This window comes from Tyto alba, unplaced genomic scaffold, assembly GCF_018691265.1.
Source record: "Tyto alba isolate M040663 unplaced genomic scaffold, T.alba_DEE_v4.0 Super-Scaffold_2, whole genome shotgun sequence".
NCBI classification, from domain to species: Eukaryota; Metazoa; Chordata; class Aves; order Strigiformes; family Tytonidae; genus Tyto; species Tyto alba.
In genome coordinates this window covers 55,115,151-55,129,990 of record NW_024881282.1, presented here as the reverse complement: position 1 = coordinate 55,129,990, position 14,840 = coordinate 55,115,151, and the positions used below count along the sequence as shown (strand labels likewise).

The 14,840-nt window shown below is 35.1% G+C and overlaps 1 protein-coding gene across 4 annotated transcripts in view; it reads left to right on the top strand.

The window, feature by feature from the left end:
* Positions 1–13,490, top strand: part of SLC16A7 (solute carrier family 16 member 7) — an 86,676-nt gene extending 73,186 nt beyond the window's left edge. For all 4 annotated transcript variants that reach the window (XM_032999802.2, XM_032999801.2, XM_032999803.2 and 1 more), the window contains 3 exons: positions 1,850–1,993; positions 3,631–4,443; positions 7,036–13,490. In XM_032999802.2, coding sequence (XP_032855693.1) covers positions 1,850–1,993; positions 3,631–4,443; positions 7,036–7,307 — 1,229 coding nt within the window. In that variant the 3' untranslated portion in view covers positions 7,308–13,490. The remainder of the gene's footprint in view (positions 1–1,849; positions 1,994–3,630; positions 4,444–7,035) is intronic.
* Positions 13,491–14,840: the final 1,350 nt, after the last annotated feature.

The following is a 14,840-nucleotide window of genomic DNA, read 5'->3' as shown; positions in this document are numbered from 1 at the left end:
AGAAGTGTTAGGTAACTCATAATACAAGCTGACAGTGGAATGTTTATTGCTTCGTATCTGATTTAAGGTATTTTAATAAATCTCTTTTTTTTTAATAAAAATCTGTTTGGTGGGGCATTCCATGATGTGGATGTTGAAGTCTGTTGGTTTCAATATACAGTTATTCTTAAGCTGCAGTTCAGTGAGCAGCAGAGCCTGATCTCCTATGCTTATGTGTCCGTAAGATGAGCCCTAATGCCTTCAGCCTGAGCATCCTTCACCTTCTCAGTAAAATAGCCACATTGTTTATCCTCTATGCCCCCACCTACCTTGAATGTTACAGCTGCCTGGGCAAGCAGATGGATTGCTCTTACTGGTGAAAAGCTGAGTGTATTGGCCAGTGCCTGTGCTGCCTGGACAGGGAGCCTGTAAGAGCTTCCCTATACTCCTTGGGACCTAAGCTGTTTAATGAATGCACTAACCATAAGATCTAAACATCACTCACATCTTTGCTTTTCAGTCAAGTTAATTTCAAACTGACCTTTGGATTCACAAGCTATTAGAAAAGACAGACAGGCACAAGGCAACACTACTGTCGAAGCTTATTTCTGTAAGGAAGTAAGCTAAAAGTTGATCATTTGTCATATGCTTAAATTTTTTGTTGTTGATATGCGAGTAGTAATTAACATTTGCAGTACAACCATAAGAATACTTTAATACATTTAAAGTAATTGAAACAGTGGAGTCTAAAATAGCACATACCTATTAAAATACACCTTTAAATTTGGTTGGATTTGTGTTTTTCATGTCATGGGGTTTCTGGCATTTATTTCTTTAGATATTTATAAAAAGAGAGACTTAAAACTGTTACCAGTCTGCGAATGATTTGCAATGAAATCAGATGCAGAGCTTGACATACGACTTTATGCCAGGTTCCTGCTTTATCTTGAGTTTGAAATTTATTACTTTTTATTATGGATTTTTAAATTTTTGAATTGGGTAAGTTTAGTTATTGCAAAAATAAGACCATTTGTAATGGTTTGGGCTAAATATAGTGCAGTCAGATGGTATGCAGGTTTACTTAAAGAGCTTTGACAACCTCTTAATCTTGATATGTGGCACGCCATCTATTCTAGTCACAGGCATTTAAAAAACATATAATGCATGTCATGCTAAATTGCACACTAGCTATTTGTTTAGTATGGACTTAATTACACCATAAACTGAATCGCAGTTGAAACTGAAAAATGGACCTGTAGCAATATTTTCAAAGTTTATAGATCTTTACGCTAAACCACATCTTAGATTTTCCCAGACAACCTATAGTCATCTTACTGCCCATTAACCCTTCTATCTGAATGAGATAAGGGAAAATGAGCCTCAGGGGCCACAGATTAACATTATTATTTGACAATATTTTTAAGTCTATGTGTAGTTTTAGGTAGGGGTCCAGGACATGCAACAGTATTAAGGTCATTTATTAGTTTTCTTGCCTGGAGATTCCTCCTGTTCTGTGGAGTTTTGATATCTGTCTCATACTTTAAATTCTTCAGTCCTTGCACTTTCAAAACTTCCATTGATCAATCTCAGTATTGATTGCTCGTGAACTGTAACAATCCCTCTTGCTTGTCTGATGTCTTTAATCTTTTTATCCATCTCCATGACTAATCAATATTTATATTGTCAAGGAGGCAATATATCCACATCCAGGCTCACATGTTTGCAAACTCACAGAGTGTGTTTGTAAGGCAAATCGGTATAGAAACAGCTAAACATTTTCTGGGATGGAAGAGGAAAGCATTCCAACATATCCTAAATACAGACATGTATGATGAAGTTACCTGTTAATGTATTTTCTTTCTACCAACAGGTCCCATAAGCAGCATTTTGGTGAATAAGTATGGTAGCCGGCCTGTGATGATAGCAGGAGGTATCCTGTGTTCATTTGGAATGATTGCTTCCTCTTTCTGCAATAGTGTCCTGGAACTTTATCTATGTATTGGTGTTGTTGGAGGTAAGAGTGCTGTTTAAAAGATAATGTAATATAATGCAATATAATATAATCTTTAATTTCTAATTTCTATTATTTATATTATATTGTTTCTAATACTGTTCTATGAATGAGCCTTACTGCTCAAGAACCCACTGTGCAAGGCATTGTACAAATGAAGACCAAGAAGGTAGCAAGATCAGTTCATTTCAGCTACCTAAACTGCCTAATCCTTTAAATTAGCTGGTATTAAATTATTTCTCAGGATATTCTCAGGATATTTCAGGAACAACTGATGATTTTATTCAATAAATGCCGTATGTATGTACTGTTCCACACTGCACTGTAATTATAGTATAAAAATTGACTGGCTCATGACAGCACTTATTACAGTCATTTGTGTAGAATTTCACATTCATTCTTTTAGCTTTCAGTCATGTTGCACTTCAAATGGGGTGGCAGAGACTATCAGAATTCTAGTGAAAATGCGAAAGCTAGTACCGGCTTTCTGTAGGTTTGTACATACATATAATCTCACAAAAATGTATAAGAGCTTTCAGTTCAAAAGCTTTCTGTTTAAAATCCCCCAGGGTCAATCCTCAAATAAAATTATTCATATATCATCAAAGGCCTGGATATTGCCTAAGGCAATGAACTAAAGTTATCATAAACCAGTAAATTAAATAACCTTCTTATCAAATGTTGTGGGGTTTTTTTAAAACTACCTCCTCAGACTAAGGAAGGAAAGCAAGGCGAAATATTGGCAGGTAATAAATGAATGAGATAATATTTGTTCCTGTTTGCAAGCTCATCTTTATTTGGGACTAAAGGAGACCTTCTTTGTTCAGTGATTATTTCTTAAAGCTCTTATTTTTTACATTTAAACTTTGGGCCCACTGACAGAATACAGTCAGGGTGCAGCAATAGGACTATCAGAGAAGAAAACCTCTCTTCTATGCCATCCAGCATATGCATAGCTACGTAGTCCTTATTGCCTAGATGTCTTAATATAGAGAGAAAGCCTAGAAGTATATTCAGCCTGAGTGTATAAGTTGAATACACTCAGCTGATGCGGATGGGTGGTCTGCTCCCATGCATGTTTTCTACAACTCTTCCACCTTCAGTAGTGACTTCCATACGTGGGGAAGTAGAGCTGAATTTGCTCCAAAATAATTATCCATTTTAAGCTCCACTTTTCTGTACAAGTTTGATCTTAAATAGGGCTGGAAATAAGGAGATTTATGCATTTAAATACACCCTGCATTCATTGTAGCTGAGGTGACATTTAATAACTTTTGTGAAATGAGGCAAAAGAGAATTGCATTATAGCTTAGTAAATATAAAAATGGTGAGTCAACATAGCGATAGCATCATTCCTCTGTGATTCCCCTGTCTCTGTCATTGCTGAAACACAACAAAGAATTTTGCCTTTTATTGCAGTGCTACAGGAGGAAATGGTAGAATACCACCATGATACAGTCTTGGCATTAACACACATAGACAGCAATGAAGCTGTATTTCATTCTCTGGTGTTGTTGGTTTCTATCTTCACTGGGAATCACTGGATTAGATACTGGTCATATCAAAAATAAATTGAAAGAGGTGTGATATGTTTTTCTGTGCATGACCCACAATAATACTGTCCTTTATGTGTTGTTTAGGTATGGGTCTAGCATTCAACTTACAGCCTGCCTTGACCATGATTGGCAAGTATTTCTATAAGAAGCGTCCGATTGCTAATGGATTGGCCATGGCTGGAAGTCCAGTGTTTCTGAGCACATTGGCACCTCTCAATCAATTCCTCTTTAATGCCTTTGGCTGGAAAGGAAGCTTTCTCATTCTGGGAGGACTTCTTTTGAACTGCTGTGTGGCTGGGTCACTTATGAGACCTGTTGGACCGAAAACAGTCCCTCCTGTGAAAAAAGATGTTGAAAAAGGCACAGGAGACTCTACCTTGCACAAAAACAACAAGAAGTCTTTTTGGCAAACTATGAATAAATATCTAGATCTGTCCCTCTTCAAACACAGAGGGTTTCTGATATATTTGTCAGGAAATGTCATTATGTTTATTGGTTTCTTTGCTCCAATAGTATTCTTGGCTCCTTATGCCAAGCACAAGGGAATTGATGAATATTCTGCTGCTTTTTTGCTATCTATCTTAGCCTTTGTAGACATGTTTGCTAGGCCTTCAATGGGACTTGTAGCAAACTCCAAGTTTATTCGGCCAAAGATTCAGTACTTCTTTAGTTTTGCTGTCTTGTACAATGGCGTCTGTCATATCTTGTGCCCTCTGGCAACAAATTACACTGGCTTAGTGATATATGCTGTATTTTTTGGGTTTGCATTTGGAATGGTTAGCAGTGTTCTTTTTGAGACATTGATGGACCTTGTTGGGGCTGCCAGATTTTCCAGTGCGGTTGGACTTGTCACCATCGTGGAATGTTGCCCTGTGCTCATAGGCCCTCCTTTAGGAGGTAAGAATCTCTTCTATTCAATTTTTTCAGACATTACAGCATAATCTTGCAATTTAGCCTTGAATTAATACAAACATTCTTCTTAATGTTATTTACTGTTTTTGCTGTGACCAGGAATGTACTGTAACAGCAGAGCACTGCATCAATTACCTTTGGGCTTTACAGATGCAGATCCATATGAGAATCTAAAGGCATATATTGCATGCATGTGCAATAGATAGATTAAGAGCATATCTTTACTGGCCCATAAATCCACGTGATAAATGTATGTTTTCCTGATAGTACATAGTGGTAACTTTGCAACCTTCATTTATGTGTATTCAGATCCAATGTGCTCTTTGCCAACTGAGTTCTTACTCTCTTGAATTGTTCAAATCCACTGGTCAGTTTTGTGAAGATCTCACAGAGTGGCTTATAGTTTCTCTAACCTAGTGGCAGCTAGAGGAGCACATGCTTAAATTTAAAATAGCAAGCTTAGTTTGTCTAAACGGAGGGGATTGATATTTCTAGAGAGAAGAAACCATCAAGGAGGTGCCAGAAAGGACAGGGCTCGGCAGCCCAGGCAGGGTGTGTGTATGGTGGGATTCAAGAACGGTGCTGTGGAGGATTGTTCCCTGGCATGATTTCACACCACAGCCCTGCTTGCAGCCAGTCAGTCCTTCAGCCTGTTTCTGTAGCCAATATATGTGTAAGGCAATTCAGAGTGAGAACCAACTGAAAGATGTTAATGTTGCCAACTTCCCCCTTTTGAGTGTAGGGAGCGTAAAGGGAGCCTAGATGTATAGCTTGGACTACATTCATAACTTTCGTGCTTCTAGCACCAAAAATTATGAAGAGTCTTATCCAAAGGATTTTGTTTGCTAGCTTTTTAGTCAGTATTTAGTAATGCTGTTAGTATATTTTATAATCTTACGATTTCTGATAGGACACTAAAGAATAAGATGTTCAAACTTTATTGAAAAGTATTGGTTAAATGTATGTGTGTGTGTGTGTTGAAGTGTAAGCCCAACAATATGAAAATATAAAGATAGTGACATTACTAGCCTTGTGAACATACACTATACCCACATAAACAGTGCCACAGAAGTCAGCAAGATTACGTGTACCTAAAATCATTTATACATATCAAAGTATTTTAAGGATTTCTATGAAAATAGCATTGTTGTGTGAAATTTTAAATATGTCAAAACAATTCCACTCACTTCAGTACAATAATATTTGTACAAGTAAATGATTAATGGTCCTCAAGATGGTCCATATTTCCCTCATCTTTTAACATACAAATTCATTTTGGTAATGGTAGAACAAAATATGTTCTTCTCACACAGACTCTCCCTGTGCCACCTAGTGGGGACTGAGCCTTTGACCGCTGGTGTCCAGCCTTTTCAGTCAGGTTCTGAAATCAACATCAATATTAAATCTAGAGATATTAAATCTAATATTTATGGAGCAATAGCTTATGCAACTATTTATTTTTTTGGTATATTAGCTTTGCAGGAATTTTGAAAAGCATGTGTTTGTACTATAACTGTATGAATAATTGATTTATCTTGTTACATAGAGACAACAAAGGGGATGAACACATGGAAAAGATAAATTCCAGTTTTGACTAGTTCATATCCTTTAAAATATTGTGCTGAAACAATGTTAATGCATAATTTCATTTTTAATCATCCATTTTATGAGAATGCTCATCAGTAAAAACCAGTAAATTGTACTGTTTACACCAATAGGTGAATTATACACTTTCAGTGCTATTTGAGTTTGCTAATACTAGGTTTGTGAAATAAAGAAAAGACAAATAGTTTGATGGCTTGTAAATGTGTACCAGGTGAATAGGCTGGCATTATGGCTTCAACACAGTAAAAGCATCTAAGCACATACTAAATTGAAGTACACAGGTTATCCTGTGAATTTCAGTGACAATGTAGCAGAGTTCAGAGCTAAATACTTGAATATTTACAGATGTTGATTTGAAAGTTGGGAAAATTTAGAAAGAATGGCTCATAAAGTGGAAGAACAGTTATTTTTACTTGTCATGACCAAATTATTCTCAGAGGTGTGGATGTATTTTTTAGGTACAGGCTTCATACTTTCAAACTCAACATTTGAGCATGATAGCTGAATGGACAAGCCTTTCTCTCTTTCATCAGTCACAGGAAAGAAAAAATGAAAAGCAGGCAGTTGATGCACAGTGACAGCAGCCTAAAAAAGGCACATACCTCTTCATCCTATTGTCTGTATGCAGCCTTCGTGAGTGTCAGACAGTCACTCCAAAACAATAGGAAACAAAACTAGGAGGTGAATAAAATAATAAAGAACTGAAAAACTGTCTGTCATTATTCGTTAAGCTTTACTTTGTTCTTCAGTATTTTATAATTGTCAGTGATTCCAGTAACAATTGCTACCTTGACTAATACAGGTCTCATTAGAGTTCTGCTATACATGTTAGAGAATTTGAAGATGTTGAAAATACTTTTCTGCTCCGACTTCAAAACCAGCTAATATGTAGGTTCTTCTTCTAGGGAAATATCTGGATCGTATAAGATATGATATTCTAAAGACTTTTTCTCTCTTGTCTTTGCATTTCAGGTTGGTTAGTGGATATTACTGGTGAATATCAGTACATGTATTTTGTCTGTGGAGCAATTGTGATTGTGGCCAGTATCTGGTTGTTCATTGGCAATGCCATTAACTACAGGCTTTTGGCAAAAGAAAAGAAGTTAGAAGATGAGAAGCAGAAAGCACAGAAGAATGCAGACTCAAGGGAAGCAGAACCATTAACAAACAATGAGAATGAAGATGCTGCCAACAGAGCTGATAAAGCTCTTGAAGATCCTTCAGAAAGAGAAACCAATATTTAATCTGCAATATAGCTCAGAAGGCAACATTTATGACTTCCATTAGAAATATGTCTTCAAGACACAGGCCAGGTTTTGTGTTAATAATGATCAGTCACAATATTGGATGGGAACAGATTTTTGCCCTGTGGCAAGACTTGAAGTTAAATTACTATCTACAGTTTATTTATTTCAGTGATACAAAATTGAGATTACAGAGGTAGTGATTCCATGCAAACAAGTCCATCAGACTATGACTCTGGATAATCAAGAGTCAGGTAAACCAGGCTATAAAGCTTTCCAATGACAAACAGTTTTGTTTCAAAAGTGTATCTAATGCAAAAATATTTCCTATTCTTATTTGGGAAAATACTTTGTGTTCATCTTTAGAATATTGTTAAAGTCTGTTGAAATAAGCTGCCCAAACTTTATTTACCACTAATATTAAAAAGAATATAAACTCAAAGATTTTTTTCAAAAGAAACAGAGTATCTGAGTGAAGCATGGTGAAACCTTTTTCTCTTTTTTTGCCCACTAGATCAAAAAGAGACATTATATCTGTATAAACAATTATAACATGGATGTAAAAGTTAAGGCTAGAAGATGAACAATTGGTGGGTATCATATCTAAAACACAATAAACAGCTGAATTACAGTATATTCCAGAAGTTGTTTCCTCCTGTGATAGCTAACTACTTTGTACTTCAACATATAAATTTGAACATAAAGTACATTCAGATCTCACTAATTCAAATTAAGCTAAAATCTGCCTGTATAAAAGGATTTAAAACCAAGATCTATGTTGCTAACAGGAATGGCAATTAATTTGTTTGATTATGTATTCCTGTAAGGCTGAAGGATCTGGATTGGACTGTGAAGCCTTCTTCATAAAGGGACTAGATTCAGAACCTGCTGATATTAAAAGAATACTTACCCTGGCTTTTGGGGCCTGAATCAGTTACATGGCAATGGCTTCAAAGTAGGTGCTTGGGTTTATTGGCAAGTCATTAGTTGTTTGGTTGTCTACTGAGAGGAGATTTAAGGTCTCTGCAGACAGGCAACTTCATACCAGCCCTCACCTCTCTTTCTCACGTGTTTAGTGAAAAGCTACTTCGTTTTTGTAATGCTGGTTTGAGCAAAAATGCTGCAAGGCATATTGACAGTGCCAGTCTGGAAGCTTTGTATTAACGTATCATTTTTGTGCAGGATATTTGGTCTTGTGTCTACAATTTCACACAGACACTCATTTCAATTAAAATGTACACAATTGTTCCTCTTCCTTTAGGCAAAAGAAAGCATGTCTGTGATTTTATTTTACAAAAATCAGTTAGCATTGCACTTGAAACCTAGGAGTACAAGCTTTTGAAGTTATTAAGTGAATATATTTCTGTTCTGTTTGTAGGTGAGGAAAGGTGCTACTCATTTTGGAGAGATGCATATAAATGCCTCAGAAATTGTGAAAAATAAGGGTCTGATTCATAAAACATTTATGTAGTGTTTATGCAGGATACATATACACTCAATGCCAGGAAAAGAATAACATTAATTTTAGCCCTCTTCTAAATCTCAAAAAGTTGCAAATATATTGGACAGACATCTAGCTGTGTTAAACACACTTTGAAGTGCCAATAACAAAATTTAAAAAAAAAAAAAAAAAAAAAAGTAAAATCTAGCAGATATGGCAGTGCATTAAGAAAGCCATTTTTAAATAGTATTGTTCAGTATTATTATTTTCATTATTCTAAAAATTCTGGTAGTGCTTGCTTCTGTTTGCTGGGTTATCATCTATGAAGTTCGACAGTAATGTTGAACTTTTTCATTACCTCAGCACTGTTTGGGGGAGAAGCATCATGAATCTACTCACAGCATGGTATAGAACTGAATACCTACTTTTTGCCTAATTATATGCAGGAAAGCCAACATCTTCTACAAGTCCTGCAATTTTGCAGGTGCATCAGTAACAAAATATGTGCATTTCAGAGTTTTGGGAGAAAATATGAGTTACGTGCCCAAATTTGAGCAGTGAACTGTGTAAACGAGAATGATTTAGTCCCAGCAAAATTACAGTTCCTCTCCCAGCCCCCATCTTTGAAGAAAAATTAAACACATTTCACCTTCTTCCAAACCATACACCTGCCATCACCCTGTGATGTAAAACATTGCTCTATTTTTGACTATACAAACATACAGGGTGAAATCCAGGATCTGTGAAGGCCCTGTGTTCACAGAGCCAGAAAGTGCTGAGAAGTTTCATAGGCACTAAGCTTTCATACAGTGAGGAATATTAGTTATAAATACTGGATTGTGAAAGATGAACTGAAATTTCAGCTAAAGAGTAGTCATCAGGAACATCACTCTCCTCTTGACAGCAAGTGGCAGAAAGGCAGAGATTATTTGAAAAGAGATGAATGTATGGGCCGAACCAAAATGACTGAGGCAAAATTCTAGGTGCTTATTATCTCTTTGCAAAAAAACAGCACGATTAAGAATACAGGGTAAAAGACAACAAGTGTCAACTTGTTAAAAGTTGTAGTTGAGTAAATAAAGGACTCAGAATAAAGATGATAATAAAAGGCTCTCAGGAAACATGCAGGCACCTTACCTGCTTTATGCAGGATCACAGAATACGATGCAACATGACATAGGAAATAAGGGAAAACCAAGATTCCTCAAGCCGTAGACACACCTGACCACCAGTAACTAAAATTATGTTACTATCTCAGAGGAAATCATAATTTATATAAATACAACCCTCTGCAGGGATACTACTATTTCATCTCTGGACAATTATGTTAAAAAATAATAGGAATGAAAGAACTGCTTTAACACCACTCACCAGTGTGCAATTTTTAATCCCATAAGGTAAAAAGGTGTAGCAGGCAACTGGAGCAATATAAAGTAGGAACTGAGTCAAATGAAATACTTCCTTACACCTCTTCCATTACTTTTCCTCTTAATACTAGCAACAAAATAAAAAACATCAGAATACTCTTGATATTACTGAATATTAAAGAAGTTAAAATCCAGAGATGAATTAAGAAAATTGGAACTATATCTATGCAAAAACTGCCTGGAATTAAAAAACTGTCTTCCGAATAACAGGTCCTAAGGGGGCAATTGCCTTGTAAGTAGCTCTTATTTCTAAAAGTAATAATAATAATAATAATAATAAAAAATTGCCTTTAATCAAATCTATACTGAGCAGCAAAGTAGTAAAATGAGTCTAACTTGCCTTCAAATCCCTGAATATCACTCTTACTTGCATTAAGATATAATTTGTACTGCAAATCATTTCATCATTACATTTCTGCTTTCAGGGTAAGACCTGCGTATATACATACCATCTCTCTCAATTCCCCTGCTTTAATTACCTTGCCTCCAGTCTGGACCACCGCTGGGTCAGAACTAAGAGATGCCTGGGCACTACAATGGAGAAGTGTACTCTCAAACTTCAAGACATACCACATGCATTTGTTATGCACTGTGGAGTCTGTAGTCTCTGTCAGTCAGTGCAAGCAAATCCTTAATTGGTCTTAATCTCCTTTATACTTAGGTATACTTCACCCTTTTAATTTCTCTGCCTTCTTCATATCACTGAGCCTAATAGTCATTTTCCTCTTATTTGACCAATGAAGTAAAATAATGCCAAAATTTTTAAATTAGTAGGAAAGGGAATAACATCAATAATATTTTTCCAATTTAGCATCAAGGTTAAATTTCAAGTAGTTTCAGAGCATACATCTAGATACTTTTATCTCTTTAGAGTTTTTGGAAATTGTACTCTCTAGAAGCTGTAGAGTTTTCTGTATTGCCCTTTCCAACTCCAGAGAAAGGCTTCTCACCAGTAATTCTCAGTACTTTTTCAAGAACATATCAGAAGTTGACCGCTTCCACCTCTCCTCATTGAACTGTGGTTGCAACTGTTGCCAGTTCTGTAATTCCATTGAGTTCACAAAAGCATCTTTTCATATGAAATGCTGTAGCATAAGCAGTCAGGCTACAATCCTTTTATTTCAGGAGTGTGACTTATGAACTGTTTTGACAGAGTTAGGGAAAGTCTTATTTTATCTTCAAATAGATTTTTTTTTTTTTTTAATGATGCTGTCCTTATGAGAGGAAGTTCAACTTTGCTTACTGCTAAAGTGAATGGCAGCAATTTCACTGACATCGTGATTCAAGATTCACATGAATTTTAATGGCCTTTTTGCATATCAGCATCCAGTGTGTTTAAAAAAACATTTGACAGTGTATGCATAATTGTTCTTCCCAGAGAACTCTTGTTCCTCTGAAGGCTTCCTGCTCCCAGCCCCCACCCTATTCTCCATTTTGATGTAACACAAAGAATTTGGTTTTGGAAGGTAATGAATGCTTTCTTGTCATTCTCCTTCCTCAAATGTCTAAGCAACATTGTTCACTTGCTACTTTCAGGTCTGGATAGTTGTGATGATTACTGGGGAGGTATTATTCAGATACATAATAAGCTACAGATACCAGATACAGTTAGATTTGGGGCAGCCATCAGGATTTCACTAAACAAAACCAGTGACCGCTTTTATAGATAAACATGCTGTAACTGATACTGACAATTTTGCCTATAACAAAATTGAATTGAGGCAACTTTTGTTAGTTTCTCTATAGATGACTATTTTTCTACTCACAGAGAGGAATATAAAGGGAATTTTTAAATTATTTTCAGAGATGACATAGCAGTTTTAACAAGGCTCTCTGGATTTTTGGGGGGGTGGGTGCTTTTCTGATATTTGTGCATATATATATATTGAAAATGCTTGCATGTATTATCACCTTTTTGATCACAATTTACATAAGCATTGCTATGTAATTTCAGCATAATTTACATGTTGTTGTTTTGCAGTTCAAATTTTTCTCATCATCTACCTCTCAACTGAAGTTTGGAAACTTGCACAACCCTGGAAGAGTACAGTTAATCAAAAGCATAATGATAAAACCTGTACAGACTATTAGAAAGTTGCCCAAATATTTGAAACTACTTACAGTTCTATTTTTAAGACAGTGTATATTTATGACAAAATTTTTTGCATCAATTAGCATAGCTTTACTAAGTCTAAAGACTTAACCGATACCTGTGTAGTTTTTACATCACTGAACTGATATAAAAACTCAACATGTCATTTCGATATCCAAAGTCTACTGCCCTTTCTGTGAGATGCTGGCCAACAGGTTTTTTTTGTTTTGTTTTGTTTTCTTTCAATTTCCGAGTTAGTGGAATTGAATGGAAACACTACATAATTAATACATCCAAACAGTTTTAAAGAAAATTTTGCATTTTGCATCCTTGGGGAAAAAAAAAAAAAAAGTTTATTTCATTTAGAAATAATACAGAATTTTAGCTTGCTTTCCCTTTTTTGGAGCAGTTGAGGAAGATGGTCAGAAAAAATTGGACTGGGGCTGAGGAATAATGATTGTTCTTCATATGCTCTTTAGAAAACCAGAGATGATTGTTTCTTCAAAGATACTCTTCATTTTAGCCTGCAAACCATTCTTGCCTTCTAGGAACTAGTACAAACTCCACTGAATCCAGCATAAAAAAAAAAAAACTATCAAAGTCAAAGGGCTTTATCAGACATTGGAGGTGATGTGGCTTCAGTGGAGGCTTCAGCCTTATTTTCTCCATATCAAATCTCAGGAGTATCCAGTGTAACACAACAAATGCAGGTTTTGTTGCAATTGGCAAATTTAGCTATGCCTGCATATTATTCCTAATGAATCAGTCCCTAAATTAACGCACAATATGTATTAATAGTCTATGTAAATAAAATAAAATAAAATAAACAAAACAAAACAACATAAACTCTGAATGTAGATTATAAAATATAGAGGATATATTGTAATAAATATCCAAACAAATCTGTTTAACCCCAAAGGAAATTATCCATTTCCTTTCAAGCCTTCTTTCAGCGGTTTATAATCTTTGTTTTTCTTATTTCCACAGAAAATGGTTTATGTCTTTTGGGAATGTATATATAGACATATATATAAGGCAATATATATGCATATGTGTGTATATATGTATTCCCCTATATATAAAACTCTAATTTATATATATTATATATATTTATGTATATATAAAATATATATAAGGTCTTAGAGTAAATTGCATACTGTGCCTGATAAATGAAACATATTTGTAAACAAATAAAAGACTTCAGCAAATGACAGAAAAATTTAGAGGTTTTCTGTAAGAGTATATATTATTATTTTTCAGTTTCTGCTGATTTTATTTATAGTAGAAATTCATTCAGGAAACTGCAGTATTACATAACACTAGTATTTTAACCATGACGCAGTTCAAAGTGGCCTAAGATCACTGAGAATTTTCATTGTTGTTAGACTGTAAAACCTACATTGTGGATGAAGGGGTTGGTTGGGTGTTTTTTGCTGTGGAATTATTAAGTAGATGATCTCTGAATAGGCTGCAATGCAGAGACTGATTTTTCATCTATTGTAGTATGTATGACAAGATCATGCAAAGTATGGATGGACATGATGTTCTTGTAAAAAGTATAGAGAATGAGAATGCTCAAGGCCCTGCAAACAGTATTCCCATTAAATTATTACAGGAAACTCTCCAGAACACTAGGCTCTAAAAACACTGGCAATTTTTCATACCTTTTCCAGGTTCTGTTTTTTTTATTTTATCTGCAAGTAGGCAAGCCCATGAAAAGTCTACATTTGTCTCTGAGTCTTTAAAAGTTCTACCTTAAAGTTATGGAGAGATTTTTTCAGAGTGGTACAAAAAGTACTTACCCTTCCTTCAGTGTGACATAAATGCATTTTCCACATATAGCCTACATGGAAAGCTGACCATATCTGCAGTCTACCAACAGAACTTGGTATTGCTATGCAATAATTAAACATGCAGTAGCCATTGTTCTTGACTAACAATTTTTTTTCTTTCTTTTTATATTTTGCAATACTGTACGGTTTTTACTTGAATATATTGGCTAGAGTTTTTTGGTTTTTTTTTTTTTTTGACAATCATTTATTAGCTAGAGGTGCTATTTATGTTCCAAAGAGATCTGGGTGGATGATAACATTCTCTTTCTAGATGCCAAATCCTTTTTTTGATCTGACAAAATTAATTGTTCGTAATCTATATTAACCCTGTAAAATGCTTATGCACTGCATTACATTGTATTTAAGTGCATTTTTGCTCATTAACTTCTATTCCAGGCTTGTACTAGTGTCTAATATGTCAAGTTTGTCCATATATATTTATGGAAAATTACAATTAAGAACGTGTATGATAAACAATTGAAAAAAAAAGAAAAGAAAAATTAAAATAAAATTTCCATGTAAAGTTTCTGAAAGGATGTAAATGTTGTTTTGTTAGACTCTTTAATGGTAAATTATGTACACTTTTAAAGTGTGCATTTATTCATAGATATATTAGCTGGTTTACTATTTAAATGTGGCTAAGATCTCAAAATCACTTCTTGAATGCAGAAACAGAACTAGAAGGTTTCCCAGGTAGGAAAGATACTACCAGCAGCAGAACATGCTACCAGCCTCTTGCTA